The 18,973-nt window shown below is 43.7% G+C and overlaps 1 protein-coding gene across 1 annotated transcript in view; it reads left to right on the top strand.

The window, feature by feature from the left end:
* The window catches only part of ap3b1a (adaptor related protein complex 3 subunit beta 1a), a gene marked incomplete at its 5' end in the record, with an annotated part of 85,272 nt that extends 66,648 nt beyond the window's left edge, over window positions 1-18,624 (top strand). Inside the window, 4 exons of the mRNA XM_080743696.1 lie at window positions 4,988-5,072; window positions 6,206-6,303; window positions 7,199-7,337; window positions 16,498-18,624. Coding sequence (XP_080599822.1) covers window positions 4,988-5,072; window positions 6,206-6,303; window positions 7,199-7,337; window positions 16,498-16,651 — 476 coding nt within the window. The 3' untranslated portion in view covers window positions 16,652-18,624. The remainder of the gene's footprint in view (window positions 1-4,987; window positions 5,073-6,205; window positions 6,304-7,198; window positions 7,338-16,497) is intronic.
* Window positions 18,625-18,973: the final 349 nt, after the last annotated feature.

Raw genomic sequence — 18,973 nt, 5'->3', positions numbered from 1 at the left:
CAGTTGTTCAATACCCGTTGTATCCGTCTGTTTGGCTGGCACTCTTATATGCCCATATATGGAGTTTCGTGTCCATCTCCAAATTTGGGCACTGCAGTGATGTCAGCCATTGATGTCAGTTGGGCATTGTTGATGTCCTGCCGCATGCTGAAGCAATGCCCACATTTGGAGATGAGCATGCTGACATCACAGATACTAACAGCCACGTGTTGGGCATTGTTACCACGGTGACAACACTGTGTAGTATCAGTGATGTCATCATGCAGACGGATGGTCAGGCGGACATTTGGTAAATTAGTTTCAACTATAGTTGATCAAACTTATCAAAGTGTGGATCCTGTAGATCAGGGGTTCCCAAACTTGTTTGGCTCAGCGCCCTATAAATATTAATTTCATTCGAGGCACCCCTACATTATATTCATAATTTTCACTCCCAGTACCTTATATTCATGGCATATTTTAGCGATTATGTTGTGAGGAGAACATTGAGATAACAGCCATTTTGGTTTGAACTGAATGAAAATAACTTTGTACTTCAAGTTTAAAATGATACTAAATAAATACCAAATATTATCAAATGATCTCGCGGCACCCCAGGGTGCCCCGTCACCCACTTCGAAAACACCTGCTGTAGACCAACCTGTAGGCCTGTTGCAGGATGGAATAGAGAACTGTTCCTCTCTGCTGTACTCTAGTCTAGTCTGTCCACAGTCTGTGGACCAAGATCATCTGACCTTAGATATGATGTGTGCACATGGAAATATGATCACATTAAAAACTCACTCTCTCTCTCTCTCTCTCTCTCTCTCTCTCTCTCTCTCTCTCTCTCTCTCTCTCTCTCTCTCTCTCTCTCTCTCACACACACACACAAGCCTGAAATCAGTCCAAATTACACAAGCTAATCCCAGCTGATACATGTATTGATCACAACCAGCGAATGTATACGCACGCACACACGCACGCACGACCATACACTGTCAACACAATATCTCCCCATGTGCATTTCTATGATCGGTTTATCCCTGCAACTGTCTCTGATTTAGCTCTCTGGGTAAACGCAATCATACACGCACACATGCGCACGCACGCACGCACGCACACACACACACACACACACACGCACACACACGCACACACACACACACACACACACACACACACAGAGAAGGGGGAGGATAAAATCCAGTGTTTGCTCAAGCAGGTCAGAAGCATCAATTGCAGAGTGAATTGATTGTGCATTGAATGTGCGTAAGCAGCCACAGCGCTGGGTAATTATGGTCGATAGAGCTTGGCTAATGTTTGGAGGACGCAGGCAGCTTTCTGGCTGCACCACACACCCATAGAGAATACACTTATTATGGCCGCATTCTGTGTTCGTAAATAAGGCATTTAAACCCGTTCAGAACGGGTACACGTTATTGTGTATTGTTATTTTATGCTTTAGCTATTGAAAAATAGCAGATATACAAGCTCACAGTGTGGCACTGAGTGCCGCGCTGCGAGCTTGTAGATCTGCTATTTTTGAAAAAGTGGTGAAAATGTGTGCAAATCTTTGAATATATGTATTTTCTAAGCGAGCATTTTGTAACTAAAATTTTGCCTCTGGGGGGGTCCCTGGAACTAAATATTTTGAGATGGGGGTCCGTAGTTTGAGTTACAAACGTTTGCTCTAAAAATACTTATATTCAAAGATTTGCACGTTTTCAGGACTTTTTCAAAAATAGCAGATCTACAAGCTCGCATGTGAGCTTGTATAGGCACTAAATGGGTTAACGCGCGACGCAGAGTGTGGTTATTGGAAGATAATATCGGCCCAAGCAGGATTGAGAGGCAAGCACTTGGTTTCCTTGCAACGCAGTGCATTTTCTTTGGATGAACTTCTGTATCCACATTGTTGTTGTTGTTGTTGGGCAGAATTTGAAGCTCAAATATTCATATTTCAACTTGTCTTTCCGTAAACGAATGCCCTACTGCAGTGGTTCTAAACCTGTGGTACATGGACCACTGGTTTTCCAAGTGGGTGACGGGGCACCCTGGGGTGACGGGGCACCCTGGGGTGCCGTGACGGCAGTCCAGGTATGCCGCGAGATCATTTGATAATATTTGGAATTTATTTGGACATGTGAAAAAATGTTTAGCGTCATTTTAAACTTGAAGTACAAAGTTATTTTCAGTCAGTTCTGATCAAAATGGCTGTTATCTCAACGTTTTCCTCGCAACATAATCACTAGAATATCGTCACTGTCGGGCAGAAACCTCGTATCTCCAAGTTTCAAATGTGTACGTCTTTTGGTAAAGCAAAGCCCTGCTTCATCATACAAGACTGTCGCACAAAACGAGTGAAAACAGCAGATCTACGAGCACACAACGCCTCATCATTTATAGATGGTAATACAAAACGGTTTTGGACATACAGTACAAGGTTTCCACCCGACAATGACAATATGCTATAAATATAAGGTGCTGGGAGTGAAAATTATAATGTAGGGGTGCCTCCTATTTAAAAAAAATATGGGGTGCCCTGAGACAAAAAGGTTTGGGAACCCCTGTAGTAGAGCTCCCCTCTGGTGGTACACAGAGGAATCTCACAAAAAAAGATGAAAAAAGATAAAAGTGGAGTGAAATATTTATATTATACTATAAAGTAGTTCTGACCAAGCACTGTCTCTCTCAGTAGAAACAGTGTCACGTCCACCACGTTCCAAGTCCAAGTTTCATGTCGCCGTTTCTTTCCAAACCGCTGTGTAGTTCTGTGTCCTGTTCCACCGGGCATATGCCAGTTTGTTGACTATTATCGTGGCCTTTCTTGCAAACAAATAAAGCCACGTTCCATGTCGGGGTGGTGTTGCAGTCTTGTCCCGTAGCAACTCGGTTGAAGACCCATGCCATAGATCAAGGGTCTTCAACATCAGGGGGTCCTCAAATTTCCTAGAGGGGGTCCTCCAAATCTTTGTGTGATGGAATCTTATTTTTTTATTTTATTTTTATTTTTAACCACTTGAATCCTAGCGTCCATATTCTGAGAACTTTAGACAAAAATAGCAGATCTACAAGCTCACAAATCGTGTTGTGAGCTTTTAGATTGTCGATTTTCAACAAAAAGAAAAACGTTTGACGTAGCGGGGGGAACATGGCAGTTCAAGTGGTTAAATATCTGAAAACACAAATTGACATGAATCCAAAATACACTGATGATTGTGCTGTCAAACAATGAAACTATATGGAATCTATGAACAGGTTGTGGGGGGTCCCTGCTTCATCTCTCTCTCAACTAAGGGGTCCTTGGCCTGAAAACATTGAAGACCGCTGCCATAATGTCAAATTCCACGTCATATTTCCCAGTTTTATCCTTTTTCATTTAAACCTCTCTCTCTCTCTCTGTCTCACTTTCCTGTGTGTGCGTGTGTGTGTGCGTGTGTGTGTGCGTGCGCGTGCGTGCGTGTGTGTGTGTGTGATGTCAGACCTTCACGTTTCTTCCTCTCCTTGGCGTTGAAGCAGTGAGATTGAAAGATTGAAAGATGAATTTCTCTCAGTCGGTGGCCTTGCTTTGTGAAGTAGAAAACACAGACGCTGTGCTCGCCTGTCTGTTCCACTCTGTTAACCCAACCAGGCCGGGGAACGCCTTAGATTTCAACCATCATGTTATGATATCGTCACTGTCGGGCAGAAACCTCCTATCTCCAAGTTTCAAATTTGTAATTTCTTTTCACAAAGCAAAGCCCTGCTTCATCATACAAGGCAGCCGATCTACAAGCACACAACGTGTGCTTGTAGATGGTCTGTTTTCGCTAGTTTAGTTCATTTTTTTAAATGATAAATACAAAACATAAACGGTTTTGGACATACAAGGTTACAACGACGATATACAAGCTTGGTACAAGCAGATATACAAGCTTGCGCTGTGAGCTTGTATATCTGCTATTTTGGAGAGAGAAAAAATTTATGGAAAAATGAAAATACTTTGAATATTTTGACCCGATTCGATTCTATGAATATCTTTCTAAAATCCTTAGTCTAAAATCAGTGGGTTCATGTCAAGGGCATCCCAAAATCACACATATTTGGCCATGGATGGACCCCCATCTCAAAATATATTGTTCCAGGGACCCCCCATCCCCAAGAAGCAGAGATTTGACTTGCTGAAGTTTTTCTTTGAAAAATAATCTATTCAAAGATTTACAAATGTTTTAAACGGCTTTTCAAAAATAGCAGATCTATACGAGCTCGCAGGTGCCGCGCCGTGAGCTTTGGTATATCTGCTATTTTTATGATATGGTAAAAGTGCTGACACAGATATGCCTTCCGATCTAAATGGTTTAACCCATTTAGAACAGGTACACATTTTGTGTATCATTATTTTATGCTTTAACTATTGAAAAATAGCAGATATACAAGCTCACAGCGCGGCACCGAGTGCCGCGCTGTGAGCTTGTAGATCTGCTATTTTTGAAAAATCGTGAAAATTAGAATTTTGACCCGATTCTATAAGTGTCTTTTGAATCCTTCTAAGGTTTTTTGAAAAAAACTATGTTTCTATGTCAGCAATCTGGCCAGCCATCGTCAAAGAAAAGGTCCTTTTCACTTAACTGGAGCTCAGTTATCTGTTCTTGAGAGACTACTATGTCAGTGGTTCTCAAACCTTTTCATATGAAGGACCCCCAAACTGATATTTATTTGGCCACGGACCCCCCTTCTCAAAATATCTAGTTCCAGGGACCACCCAGAAGCAAGATTTGAGTTAACAAACGTTCGCTTTGAAAATACATATTCAAACATTTGCACGCATTTTCACGACTTTTTCAAAAATAGCAGATCTACAAGCTGGCAGAGCGGCACCCGGTGCTGCGCTGTGAGCTTGTATATCTGCTATTTTTCACTGGTTAAAGCAGTCAATAATTCTAGGCCTAAATGGTTTAACACCCCCCCCCCCTCATGTTGCCCCCCCTGCCCTTGTCACTCCCCCCCCCCCCCCCCCCCCCCCTGTCAGATGGTCTAGAGCCGGAGGCCTCGGTAACAGTTTCCATGGGCATTGATTTCAACGACTCCACGCAAGCAGCCGCCTTCCAGCTGTGGTGAGACGAGCTGACACACACGCACGCGCACACACACACACACACACACACACACACACACACACACACACACACACACACACACACACACACAGCACCCATCCAATACACCCACCCCCCACCCAATGCTGAGGGATACATGGATATTACAGGACAACTACAACAAAGATGAGTGTTAAAATATTTTCATTTTTTGTTTTCTATCGCTTTAGCCATGTTAGCTCGCTGGCATCCTTCAAAACTGCCCTGAAAACTCACCTTTCAGGAGGCAGAGAAGGAGGTAGTTATCACTTCTCCCATAGACAGGTGAAAACTCACCTTTCAGGAGGCCAGAGAAGGGGGTAGTTATCACTTCTCCCATAGACAGGTGAAAACTCACCTTTCAGGAGGCCAGAGAAGGAGGTAGTTATCACTTCTCCCATAGACAGGTGAAAACTCACCTTTCAGGAGACCAGAGAAGGAGGTAGTTATCGCTTCTCCCATAGACAGGTGAAAACTCACCTTTCAGGAGGCCAGAGAAGGAGGTAGTTATCACTTCTCCCATAGACAGGTGAAAACTCACCTTTCAGGAGGCCAGATGATCACTGCTAACTGATCATCTGACCCGTTGAAATGCTTTCAGACTGAGTTTTGAAATGTATTTGAAGACTTTGAATCGCTTTAGTTTTTGGTATTGTTTATAATGTGACGTTTAGCGTTCATGTGAACAGTCTGTCTTGTTGGTCCTGATGTCTAAGGCCATGGCTACACGGAGCTGGATATTTCATATATCCCGGTTTTTCAGATATCCTCATAGAAAAATATCTAGGTCCACACGACAAAGATATCTAGGTCTAACAAGCACACACACAGTAAAGTCTTCAGAGATATCCGGGTTCCCTGTCTACACGGATCCAGTGAATCGGATATTTTTCAATCTCTCCACTTATTTATCCGGTTTCAAAAATATCCAGCTTCGCAGCCGAAATATCCAGCTTAATGTGGCTGCAAGCCCCAACAGCACAAAAAAATGTCTAGCTTCAGAAATATCCAGCTCCGTGTAGCCATGGCCTAACATTCTGTGTCCTGGTCTGTTGTCCCCTGTCTGTGTCCTGTGTGTGTCCTGGTGTGTTGATGTCCCCTGTCTGTTGCAGCACCAAAGAGGATCAGTTCAGTGTGTCCATCCAGCCTGCAGTAGGAGAGCTGTTAACACCTGTCACCATGACAGAACAGGACTTCTGCAAGGAGAGAGGTGAGAGCTTACATTAAGCCTTTAACCCATTCAGAACGGATACACACCTCACAGCTAGAAGGTCCTGGGTTCGATTCCCGCCGGGGGACGCTGTGGGCGCTGGGGGCGTGTTCCTCCCTCCGCGTCATCAGTGCCCACACCCAAGGTGGGGTTGGCAAAGGGGCCTTTCTGTGTGGAGTTTGCATGTTCTCCCCGTGTCTCCTAGGGTTGATACCCTCACAAAAACAAGCAGTCTCTATACTGCCTCCCCCTGGCCAGCTGGGGCGCCTGATGGAGGGGAAAGGAACTGGTTTGAATAACGTGTTCCTTCCACACGCTACATCCAACCCAGGGGAAACTCCCCCCTGTCAGGTGATAAGAAGCGGCCTGAACACTCATCTTGAGCTCAGTTCAGGGCTCTGCCCAGGTTGGCAGAGGGAGAGCAGAGCCCAGGATTACAGCTGAGGCAACTAGCACTGGGTGAAAAATGGGTTACAAAATCGTGGGGTAAAAATGTAAGAGAGAGAGTGCTTGTAGATCGGCTGTTTTTTCACTAGTTTTGTGCGACAGTCTTGTATGATGAAGCAGGGCTTTACTTTACCAAAATACGTACACATTTAAACTCTGCCCGACAGTGACGATATTTTAATGATTATGTTGCAAGGAAAACGTTGAGATAACAGCCATTTTGGTTGGAACTGACTCTGTATAACTTTGTTTAAATTGATACTAAATATTTTTTAGTGTCCAAATAAATTCCAAATATTATCAAATGATCTCGCGGCACCCCTGGACTGTCGTCGCGGCACCCCAGGGTGCCCCGTCACCCACTTTGAAAACCCCTGTACTACACAATAAGTTGATATGATCTTAAATTAATGTATAATGGTTACAATGTGTACCATGTTTTAATCAGGTCAACTCCTGGGCATGAATGAGACCTCGGCCACTGTCACCATGGCGACGGAGATCAACGCCAACCAGCCAATCAGCACGCGTGTTACATCCGTGGCCAACGTGGGAGAGATACCTTCCAGTGACGACCACACCCACAGGTGAGACTGAGAGAGAGCATCTGATTGGTCCAGTTAGATAGAGAGAGCATTTGATTGGTCCAGTTAGATAGAGAGAGCATTTGATTGGTCCAGGTAGGGGTTTTCAGTTCCATGATAATAAAAAAAAAAAGAAACTGTGAAAATCTGTGAACCAATCGGGTCCCGGAACAGATTTCTTGGTGCCATTAGCCATGTTTCCATAAGCTTATTCGAAAATAGGAAGCCAATTATCAGAAATTCGCATTGCAAGACAAAGCGAATTTAGCCTGTTAACATTTGCGGGTGTCATTTGAATTAGCGACGGTCGCATGAGTTGATCGGGCAGATTTTTTCAGACCGAACCGAGACGTGAGCACTGCACGTCTGACTGCTGTGACTCCATAGCTGCTCATCCTGCAAGTCTCAGCGTCCTCTGGAAGGCGGCCGATCTGCAAGCTCACAACGCGGCGCGGAGACGCGGATGCGAGCTGCTGTGAGCTTGCAGATCGGCCACTTTTGGCACACAACACTGTGTGATGAGGAAGGGTTAGCCACGAATGGCTCGACTCCAGGAGGTGAAAACGGGAGGAATTTACACACGGTCCGTGTCACTCCGTGTGTAACAAACAACCGGTTTGTTTTGTGGGCTATAAACGCTATACAATGGACGTTAAGCGGCAGGGGAAAGTGTTATTTGAGGACGATATGGACCCAGAACGTCATAATCTATTCGCATTTATTGTCTATTGACCCGTTTCCATCCACAAATGCGCATTTAGTTTATTCGATAAAGCCTCAAAATCCACCCAAGCGGATCAAAGTTTTTGCGGATAATGAAAGTTTATTTGCATTTTGAAGTGTTTCCATAAAAAGATTTACGTGAAAAAGGCTTAATGCGCATTAAGAGGCTTTATGGAAACGCCACTATTGTGGTTGGGGTTTGTCTGGGGGGGGGAGATGTTCACTTACAGTAACACTGTCACATGCATAATCCATATGGATCCATATTTATAAATCTCATCTGTTTGCCGTTGTTGTTCCAACAAGAGCCTTTCTCGCCCTTAGGGCGTCTTACTGGTATTACTAATTAGGGCTGGGATGCGATTAAAAAAATGTATCTAATTAATTACAGGCTTTGTAATTAATTAATCACATTTTAATCGCATATTAATACTTGACCCAAGAAGATTTTTTTCCAAGTAAAACACATTTTGTTGTACGAGTGAATCAACGAGTGAGTTTTTAAAATCTAAATTTGGCATCCACTGGGCCAAGCAAAGCGCTCTGATCGGCTACTTCTCCCTTTGCGTTTGTTGTCTCTTCTTGGTTGGTGCATCGCTATGATCGGTATGCCCGAAACTGAAGGTTCTGTGGTGCAAAAACTAAGTGCGATTAAAATGTGTAATTTTTTGTAATCTCGTTAATTTTCTGTAGTTAATTAATCACAATTAATCAGTTAAAGTCCCAGCCTTAAATGTAATATAAGTTTGGTAGGGAAATCTCCTATCACTACTTTCTAACAGTTTGTGTTTTATACATTTCATTTAGTTAGCAATAATCTGGTCACCTGAAAAGATTTAGTTTTAGTCTAGTTTCAGTCGTCTCTTCTCTGCCTATGCTGCATTTTAGTCTAGTTTATACGAAATTGTCAATATATTCAGCCTTCGTTTTTGGTCATACAAGGTGTGTGTGTGTGTGTGTGTGTGTGTGTGTGTGTGTGTGTGTGTGTGTGTGTGTGTGTGTGTGTGTGTGTGTGTGTGTGTGTGTGTGTGCGTGTGTGTGTGCGTGCGTGCATGTGACTAAATATGAACTACATTGTATCCATTGGAACACATGGTTATTTGTATTTTATTTTTCGACAGTTTTGGACATACAAGGTTTCTAGTGACAGATGGTTTTATGATTTAATTTTAGCAGCTGCAGTACCTTCTTCCCCCAGCAGGGAGCAGCAGCACTGCTTTCCCCCCATCCAGCAGCCAGTGTGTTTAGAGAAGGGGGGAGGGAGGGGAGAAGGGGGAGGGAGGGGGAGAGCAAAGGAACGGGGATTTCAGTGAGAAAACAGTGAAATTGAATTGATTGCTGGAAAGCAGGATGGCAATAAATCAAGCAGGAAAGGCAGACGCACAAAACGCTGTTCTCTTGTTTATGTCTAAACCCTTCAGAACGGGTACGCAGTGTTGTGTATAACTATTGAAAAATAGCAGATCTACAAGCTCGCAGCGCGGCACTCGGTGCCGCGCTGTGAGCTTGTATATCTGCTATTTTTGAAGAATTGTGAACATTGGAATTTTTACCTGATTTTGACCCGATTCCTTAAAAGTCTTTTGAATCCTTCCAAGGTTTTTTTTTTGAAAAAACCATGTTTCTATGTCAGTGGTGCTCAAACCTTTTCATGTGAAGGACTCCCAAAATGACATGTATTTGGCCACGGACCCCCATCTCAAAATATTTAGTTCCAGGGACCCCCCTAGAAGCAAAATGTGAGTTACAAACGTTCGCTTTAAAAAATACATGTATTCAAAGATCTTCACACATTTTCACGACTTTTTCAAAAAATAGCAGATCTTACAAGCTCGCAGCGCGGCACTCGGTGCCGCGCTGTGAGCTTGTAGATCTGCTATTTTTCAATAGTTAATAAAGCATTCAATAAATCCCGGGCCCTAAATGGGCTAAACAGGCGGAATGGAATAAATCTGAGCCTATTTTTCAGTCGGTTTGAAAGCAAATTTGATGGGATTCTGCATGCGTTGCCGAGCGCTGCGGTTTAGGGCCAATTCTTCACAAAGTGAGCTGCGCTTGATTTATAAGCTGTGCTTGTTTTTCTCTCTTTGCTTTAACCCATTTAGGGCCTAAAATTATTGAATGCTTTAACCGGTGAAAAATAGCAGATATACAAGCTCGCAGCGCGGCAACGAGTGCCGCGCTGCGAGCTTGTAGATCTGCTATTTTTAAGTCATGAAAATGTGTGCAAATCTTTGAATATGTGTATTTTCAAAGCAAACATTTGTAACTCAAATTTTGCTTCTGGGGGGGGTGGTCCCTGGAACTGAATATTTTGAGATGGGGGTCCGTGGCCAAATACATATCATTTTGGGGGTCCTTCACATGAAAAGGTTTGAGAACCACTGACATAGCAGTCTCTCAAGAACAGACTAACTGAGCTCCAGTTGAAGTGAAAAGGACATTTTCTTTGACGATGGCTGGCCAGATTGCCGACATAGAAACATAGGGTTTTTCAAAAAATCTTAGGATTCAAAAGACACTCGGGTCAACATTCTAATTTTCACAATTTTTCAAAAATAGCAGATCTACAAGCTCGCAGCGCGGCACTCGGTGCCGCGCTGTGAGCTTGTATATCTGCTATTTTTCAATAGTTAAAGCATAAAATATTGTGTCATAATGTGTTCAGGCCTAAATGGGTTTACTCTTTTGATATAATTTCATTAGAGCTTGTTTTTTCTTCTCTAAATGCTGAATGGATCCCAGTTCCCTCTTAGCACTGCTTCGGTTTTATGAGCTTTATGAAGACTTTCTGTATCAGTGGTTCTCAAACTCTCTCATGTCAAGGACCCCTAGAATTATGGACCCCTGTCTCTAAATATGTTGTTCCAGGGACCCCCCCCCCCCCCCCCCCCCCCCCAGAAGCAATGATTTGCGTTAAACATCATTATGCTTCTTTTTTTTCAGATTGCACACATTTAGCTCGTAGCGTGGAATGAAGAGACGTGCTGTGAGCTTGTAGATCTGCCATTTTTATTTAGACAAATAGCAGATATACAATTCTAAAATGACACTGATGCTTTTCCTGGTTTTAACGTGATTAATGGAAGCACACACACACGCACACACACACACACACACACACACACACACACACACACACACACACACACAGTGTGCAGTGATGAGAATCCTAGATAATTGCTGGTTGATGCGTGGCTGTGCAGATCCATGCAATTAATGCAACCAATACTGTGTGTGTGTGTGTGTGTGTGTGTGTGTGTGTGTGTGTGTGTGTGTGTGTGTGTGTGTGTGTGTGTGTGTGTGTGTGTGTGTGTGTGTGTGTGTGTGTGTGTGTGTGCGTGCGTGCGTGCGTGCGCGCGCGCGTGTGTGTGCTGGTGTTAAGTGACCGCTAGACCAAACGGTTTCCATCCACATCCTAAATCCATTACAGCCAAACACCTGGGAATATATATATATATATATATATATATATATACACTATACTGAGAGAGAGACCTTAGACTGCAGAGAGAGAGTGTGGGGGGGGGGGGGATAGGCCAGTGGTCTTGAGGGGGTTCCAGGTGGTCCCCAGAGAGTTGGTAACCAAATGGACCCATAAAGATCTTTAACTCTAGACTAGAGAGTGTAAAATGAAACCAAAAATGGACCCAAAAGTTAAACGGTATAAGAGTATGAAATAAATAAAACTAGGGTTTAATTCTGGGAAATTGCAAATGTGGTTGCACTGACATGAGTCTTGAGGAATCCACTGAGAAATGAATTCCATCTTATCCCGTTTAGAACGGGTACACAGTATTGTCTATCATTATGCTTTAACTATTGAAAAACAGCAGATCTACAAGCTCACAGCTGCGCTGCGAGCTTGTAGATCTGCTATTTTTGAAAAATAGTGAAAATTAGAATTTTGACCCGAAAACCTCTGTTTCTATGTCAGCAATCTGGCCAGCCATCGTCAAAGAAAATGTCCTTTTCACTTCAACTGGAGCTCAGTTAGTCTATTCTTGAGAGACTACTATGTCAGTGGTTCTCAAACCTTTTCATGTGAAGGACCCCCAAACTGATATGTATTTGGCCACGGACCCCCATCTCAAAATATTTAGTTCCAGGGACCCCCGTCAGAAGCAAAATTTTAGTTGCAAACGTTCGCTTTGAAAATACATATATTCAAAGATTTGCACACATTTTCACGACCTTTTCAAAAATAGCAGATCTACAAGCTCGCAGCGCGGCACTCGGTGCATGTTTTATATTAAACTGGACCGTTAGAATGGGATTATTAGCATTAATACCTGAGAAGAACCACACTAATAACATGCTTTATATTAAACTGTACTTGTACAGTATAGCCTCAAAATATAGATATAGATATTCTAAAGGGCTTTGCATTGCGTTTTTTTTTTTTTTTTTTTTGCTGAATGATTAAAACACATTGGATTTGGTGCGCAAGGCTCTGAGGAATCCACACTGCGGATCCGAAGAGGAGTAATAAAAGCAGTCAATGAGTTTTTACCGCATGCGACAAGATGCACAAATCCAACTGAGTTCGATCGAATCGAACATCGGGAAAGAAGCGCACTGCCGCAGCCACATTCGCGTTGGGGCATTAACGACTTGTGATTTTTGCAAGTCGACTCGTCTCAGTAAAAAAGTTGAGTTGAAGTCAACTTTATCGTTTGATGATGTCATCGCATCACACACGCCCCCCCAATTATTTTGTGGGGTCCCCAGATGATTAACTTAATGTGAAACATTGTTTTCTCACTCAACTGTAAACAAACCAACATAAAGTTTAAGTGTATAGACTAGAGGGTATCTGCATATTTCATGGTGCCTGATTTATGATTAGTCGTATGACCGTGTGGCGCACAGAACATTAGATTTCCAAGGTCAAACTGTGTCCCTCCGTGCCACGTTGTAGGGTTTGTAGATCAGGCTAGGCGGCAGTGGGCGTGTACTTGCAAGAGCAAAGCAAGATGTGTCGTGTCACTCGTGTGCTGTTCCCAGTCTGTGACTGGGAACTGGGAACGCAACTATTTCTGCTGATATAAAACAAACTCGCAGTAGAGAGAGAGACACTGGAGCAGCTCAGACAGTTCTAGCCTTTTTATTCAGGTGCCAGTATAACAGGATTGACTAACATTTCGATGCTAGTGCATCTTCATCAGAGTCATGATAAAACAAACTCGCTACCATTGAGTTTTAATTCCCATCGCAAGCAATCATGATACAACCTGGGCGGATGGATGTGGATGGTATGAAAAGTGTGTGCGTGCGCGCGCGTGTGCACGTGTATGTGTGTGTGAGTGAGACTGTGAGAGAGAGAGAGAGAGAGAGGGAGGGAGGGAGAGATGGAGAGAGAAAAAGAGAGAGAGTTCTGTTGATCAGCAGCTGTCTTTCTCTCGGTCACCCGCTGCTGTTCCAGACGAGTAGGGATCCCAGAAAAATATCAAACATGTTTGAAAAGAGTCGGGCTGGCCCCGATCGCCTTCCGAGCCACTCGGCGGGGCTCAGATTGAATCCCAAGCCCTCACGCTAGACGACATTTATGCCCGATAGTCGGGCCCGTTTCAGTCGGAGGCAGCCAGATTGTCGGGAGGGTAATTAAATGTCCCGAATATCGTATAGTGTACGGCCAGCTTAAAGTTTGGACGTCCTGCCCACGCGCGTGTTTGTGAGTCTGTGTGCGCACTCGCTACGCCACGTGCGTGCTAATTGGCCAACGTGTCTGGTGCGGTGCGGTGGTTAAGTGAGGCAGGCCGGTGTCTCTTCATGGGGTTTCTAACCGAGGGTCTGTGAGGGTGTCAGAGCAGAGCAGGGGTCTTTTGTTAAAGCACTCCGTGCTAAATGGATGCAGATGGCCTCACGTCAGGACGGGGGGGGGGGGGGGGGGGTCTAGAAGAGGGTCACCCTGGGTCACAGCCCCCCCTCTCTGAATGGTACCGTAGGGTCACCCAAATGTGTCCCCCACCCCACCCAATCCCACCTCACCCCATCCACCCGTCACGGACGGTGTCATTGTGTCGGGGATTCCCCCAGAGGGGGTGTGTGTGTGTGTGTGTGGGAGGTTGGGTTCCCTGGGGGTCCCCCTGTTGTGTTGTGTGTGTGTGTGTGTGTGTGTGTGTGTGTGTGTGTGTGTGTGTGTGTGTGTGTGTGTGTGTGTGTGTGTGTGTGTGTGTGTGTGTGTGTGTGTGTGTGTGTGTGTGTGTGTGTGTGTGTGTGGAGGGGGGGGGGGGGGGGGTTAATTGACAGGCACACACTCCATGAAAGGAGGATAACTGCTGTTTGATTGACATGGAGGGGCGTGTCTCTCCCCCCCTCCCCCCTCCCTAATAGCTTTTTAGTAATGTGGGAATAATAGACTGTGTGTGTGTGTGTGTGTGTGTGTGTGTGTGTGTGTGTGTGTGTGTGCGTCTCCCACACTCTATAATAGCAGCTAATCAGGTAATTAACTGATTACACAGCTTTTAAATACATATAAATCTACTTCATGTATATGAAGGGCTGAGGGGGTTAGCAGGCCACACATGGCCTACTTGTGCGCAAGCAGAGCACACCACAGAGCGCACCACGAGGTGAGCTGCTGGCCTCATGTCTTCCACCATGTCTGGCAGTGTTTATGTCCTTTGAGTAGGGATGGAGCCCTAAACAAGAGTAGCTCGATAACCCGATAACAGATTTATTGATTACCCGGTATCAATAAGCTTTGGCTTATCAAGCTTGTTATCGAGCAGAGCGGCCCATGATGTCATGTTTAAACAATCAAGACGACCCAACCAACTAGATGCAGGTTTTAGAAAGTGGACAGTACATGGTCTCACAAGTATACACCAACTATGTGGGAGGGATGGCCTTAAATCATTTGAACAACTGAAAACTGAATTTGACCTCCCTAAGACGGATTTCTATAGATACCTGAGAGATTTCTTAGGCACTGAAGGAAGTCTTTGGTCAAGCTTTTGATGTAGATCCCATGGTAATGTTGTTGGGAATGTTACCTGAGGGAATAGAGGGCAGAGCCAAAATATACTGTATTTACTTCATATACTACTCACAGCGGCCATAAAATGTATTACAATTAAGTGGTTGAAACCGGACCCACCAACACACAACATGTGGTTGGTTTAAGTACGGGACATTTATCAAGTGGAACAAATTACTCGCGCCCTAAGACTTCAATCGGACTTGTTCTTTAAAAGATGGACTCCAGCTACACCAATTCTGATGGATCAAACCACTTTTATTCCCTCAAATATAAATGTTTTGTTTTCTCATTCTGCCCCAGCTCTCTCAATACCTTCCCACTTAGATTCTCTCTCCTCTGTCATATTCACATAGAATACTGCATACTGCATACACTGTTGTGTGCTTTTTGACTGTGCTTTTCATTTGTTTGTTTTGCTTCTTTGCCAAATCTCTATTTAATTTATTTTTTTCTAAAAAAAAAAAAAAAAAAAACAGTTGTGAAAATGTGTTTGTTATATTTGTACAAGTTGCCTAAACTGAAATAAAAACAAAGTAAAAAACAAACAAAAAAAAAAACTATCAAGACGGCCATCAATAAATGATTACAGTACTATTCATAATATTAAGCCATTTAACACGTATTGCACATTAATGAATGAATGTTTTAATGATTTTTTTTAATAATATTTTTTAATTGTCATCTTCATAGATGAAGGTCAGCCACAAACTCAGTCACAACAACTGGACAATAAAAAAAAAATATCAGTTCTGTTCTGAATTTGTCGTCTCACATCTTTCCACAAAATATTCGAAAACACTTAACTCTTATACCGCTTTGGACGTTCCTGTTCGCCCCAATTCTCAAGAGACCTCCGCGCCAATACGGCGCTCGTTCGCGTTCGTTCGTTCGTTCGCTTACCTTGTTGAAGCTGATGAGGGGTCGCGCCGCCGTGTACTGTAAACACATTTTCCGCGGTGATGGTGTAAAAAATCCATTATGCGTTAACATCAACGGAGACCAATTCACTTCCTTGTTGATTTATCTGGCTGTGAGGCTCTGTGGCCAGTGACTGGTCTGAATGCACGGCAACACATAACAGGCAAATCACATTCATTCTCAGCATGACGCCACCCTCTGCTGCCTGGCAGACCAAAGTGCACTATTGCACAATCAAAAAATAAAAAATAAAATAAAATAAATAAATGTCTATCTATCTACTATAACGTCGCAAAGGTAAGCCGCTTTTTGATGGCACCAGACCCAATAAATAAATAAATAATCTGGCAGTAGGAGAGTTAATAGTGGCTCAATTAAAGCCTGGATCAATAAGGTTATCATTATCAATACAAATTAATGAGCTCCCTACCTTTGAACAATGTATTCTTGTACTTCTGTTTATGTGGACACAAATAAATGTGTGTGTGCGTGCATGTGTGTGTGTGTGTGTGTGTGTGTGTGTGTGTGTGTGTGCAGGTTCGCGGGGCGCACGGTGAGCAGTGGAGCGGTGGTCCTGGTTACCATGGTGACGAAGGAAGCCTCGGTCGTCACCGTTACCGTCAACACAGAGAAGACCGTCATGGCCTCCATGCTGCTGAGGGACCTGAAACAGGCCCTGGAGAGGCTGTAGGGGACCCCCTTAGAGGACCCCTATTCTATAGAGGACCCCCATCCTTAGAGGACCCCTATCCTATAGAAACCCCCCTTATAAAACCCCCTTAAATTACCCCCTGAAACAGGCCCTGGAGAGGCTGTAGGGGACCCCCCTTAGAGGACCCCCCCCCCCCCAAAAAAAAAGATTTTTTTTGAAAGCAGCAAATCTGGACAGCCTGTTTTGAGAACCCATGGGATGCTTTTAACCTCCACCTTCCCAAAACCAGAGAAAGACACAACGGTCTGAAATGGGACTTTGTGAGGATAGAAGGTGCTAGTGGGACCCCAAAAAAAGGTTTTAAAATAGGAAAAGTGAAAATTCATGGTGTATCACCTTTAAAGGTTTGTTTAGAAACAGGAAAGTGCTCTGGATCCACAGGCCTTCGCTAGCATCGCCTTTTAAATAAATAAAGGTGTCTTAGCGTCCACAGTCCACACTCCTTACGTCATCGAGTGACTGACAAGTTTTCCACCATTGAAGAGTTTCCTGAATATTGTTTGAATTTTTTGAGAGAAGATTGCAGCTGTGGACGACGTTTTATTTTTATTTTATTATGTTGAAATGAACAGCAGAAACTAAGATGAAGTTTCGGCCACAAACGGTTACTTTTTCTTTTTTTCCTGTTGTGTCTTTGGACCAATCCGAGCGTCACGTTGTTCATCGTCGGCCAAAAACCTCGATCTCAACGTTTTGTCTTTTTTTCGTGAATGAATGCCCCCTTCTTAATCACTCAAAAGCATCACAAGTAGCAGATCTACACGCGTTAAGATCTTGCAGACCTGCTATGTGTGATAATTTTTTAACTCATTTTCTGCTATTTAAAACATCGCTGAACTAATATTCTGCCATGCCGTTCTTACCTTTTAACGTGGACACGCGTGCACGATCTGTGCACGGATCATCATACCAGGCGTGTGCGTAGACAAGACCAGTTTCCAAAAAAAAAAACATTGAAAAAAAAGAAACATTTCCCTCGGCGAGTGTTGTCTGCCATGATTACACAAAATCCATTCTCTCTAATGCACGCTTCGCTATGGTAACGCGTGGGCACGTTCGTGCACATAGTGCACGATATATGCGGGGATCATATGCCAGGCGGGTAAAGACTGGATCACAGTTTCCAAATACAAAAATCCGATTGAAAAACGAGCTGTCCATCGTCGAGTAGCTTCTTCCTCTGTTTACAGGCTTACCAATGGAAGCTGAGCTATGGTCCCGCCTCCGACCGGATATGGAAACCTGATCTGCTCGAAAACCGGAAATACGTCCGGATACGGTTCTGAGGGGCCGATAGGGTCCGGAACGACGATAAACCAGCGATCATACTTTTAATTGTTTCATAACGATTAAATCATGTTAAATCTTCGTTTTCCTCGAGCGCAGCAGAGAGGAACAGTGGGGTTTTTTTCGGTTTCATCTGGGATAGCAGTAAATGAGTTAATGAAATCAGTTTGAACATACAAGGTTTCCACCGGACACACAATTCTACTCGTTATCTGTACTTTGGCTGATTTTAAAGGAACAGTGAGTTTTAGGTGTATAATGTCTTCCCAAGTTTAAAATTATACTAAATAATATTTTTTTCAAGTGTCCAAATAAATTCCAAATATTATCAAATGATCTCGAGGCACCCCTGGACTGCCATCACGGCACCCCAGGGTCACCCCGTCACCCACTTTGAAAACCCCTGGTCTACTCATTGTCACCAAACACAATGATTCTCTTAGTTTCCTACCAGATGTGATGTTCTCTCTCCTCTCCTCTCCTCTCCTCTCCTCTCCTCTCCTCTCCTCTCCTCTCCTCTCTCCATTCCAAGCCTTATGGTGTCAAGGTCACATGATGTGAAGTGCCTTTCTATATGAGAACACATAAATACAAATGTTTTTTAGACTGATGATGATAATAGTAATAATGATTATAGAGTTGAATCAGCAATATGTTTATCTGTATCGCAGTTTGATGACAAATTAAAGTCAATGTATTGTATAACAAAGAACATCTGTGCTTTTATTGGATTTCCTTTGGTTGTGTGTGTGTGTGTGTGTGTGTGTGTGTGTGTGTGTGTGTGTGTGTGTGTGTGTGTGTGTGTGTGTGTGTGTGTGTGTGTGTGTGTGTGTGTGTGTGTGTGTGTGTGTGTGTGTCTGTCTCTCTCTCTCTCTCTCTCTCTGTGTGTGTGTGTGTGTGTCTCTCTCTCTGTGTGTGTGTGTGTGTGTGTGTGTGTGCGCGCGCGCACGTAGGTAGTGTTTTAGCACCAATGTTACAGTACCGAACAACAGCAAAGGAACGAAATAAGGGCTG

The sequence above is a fragment of the Nannobrachium achirus genome (assembly GCF_963921795.1).
Source record: "Nannobrachium achirus genome assembly, chromosome: 15".
NCBI classification, from domain to species: Eukaryota; Metazoa; Chordata; class Actinopteri; order Myctophiformes; family Myctophidae; genus Nannobrachium; species Nannobrachium achirus.
This window is presented reverse-complemented; position numbering and strand designations above follow the sequence as displayed.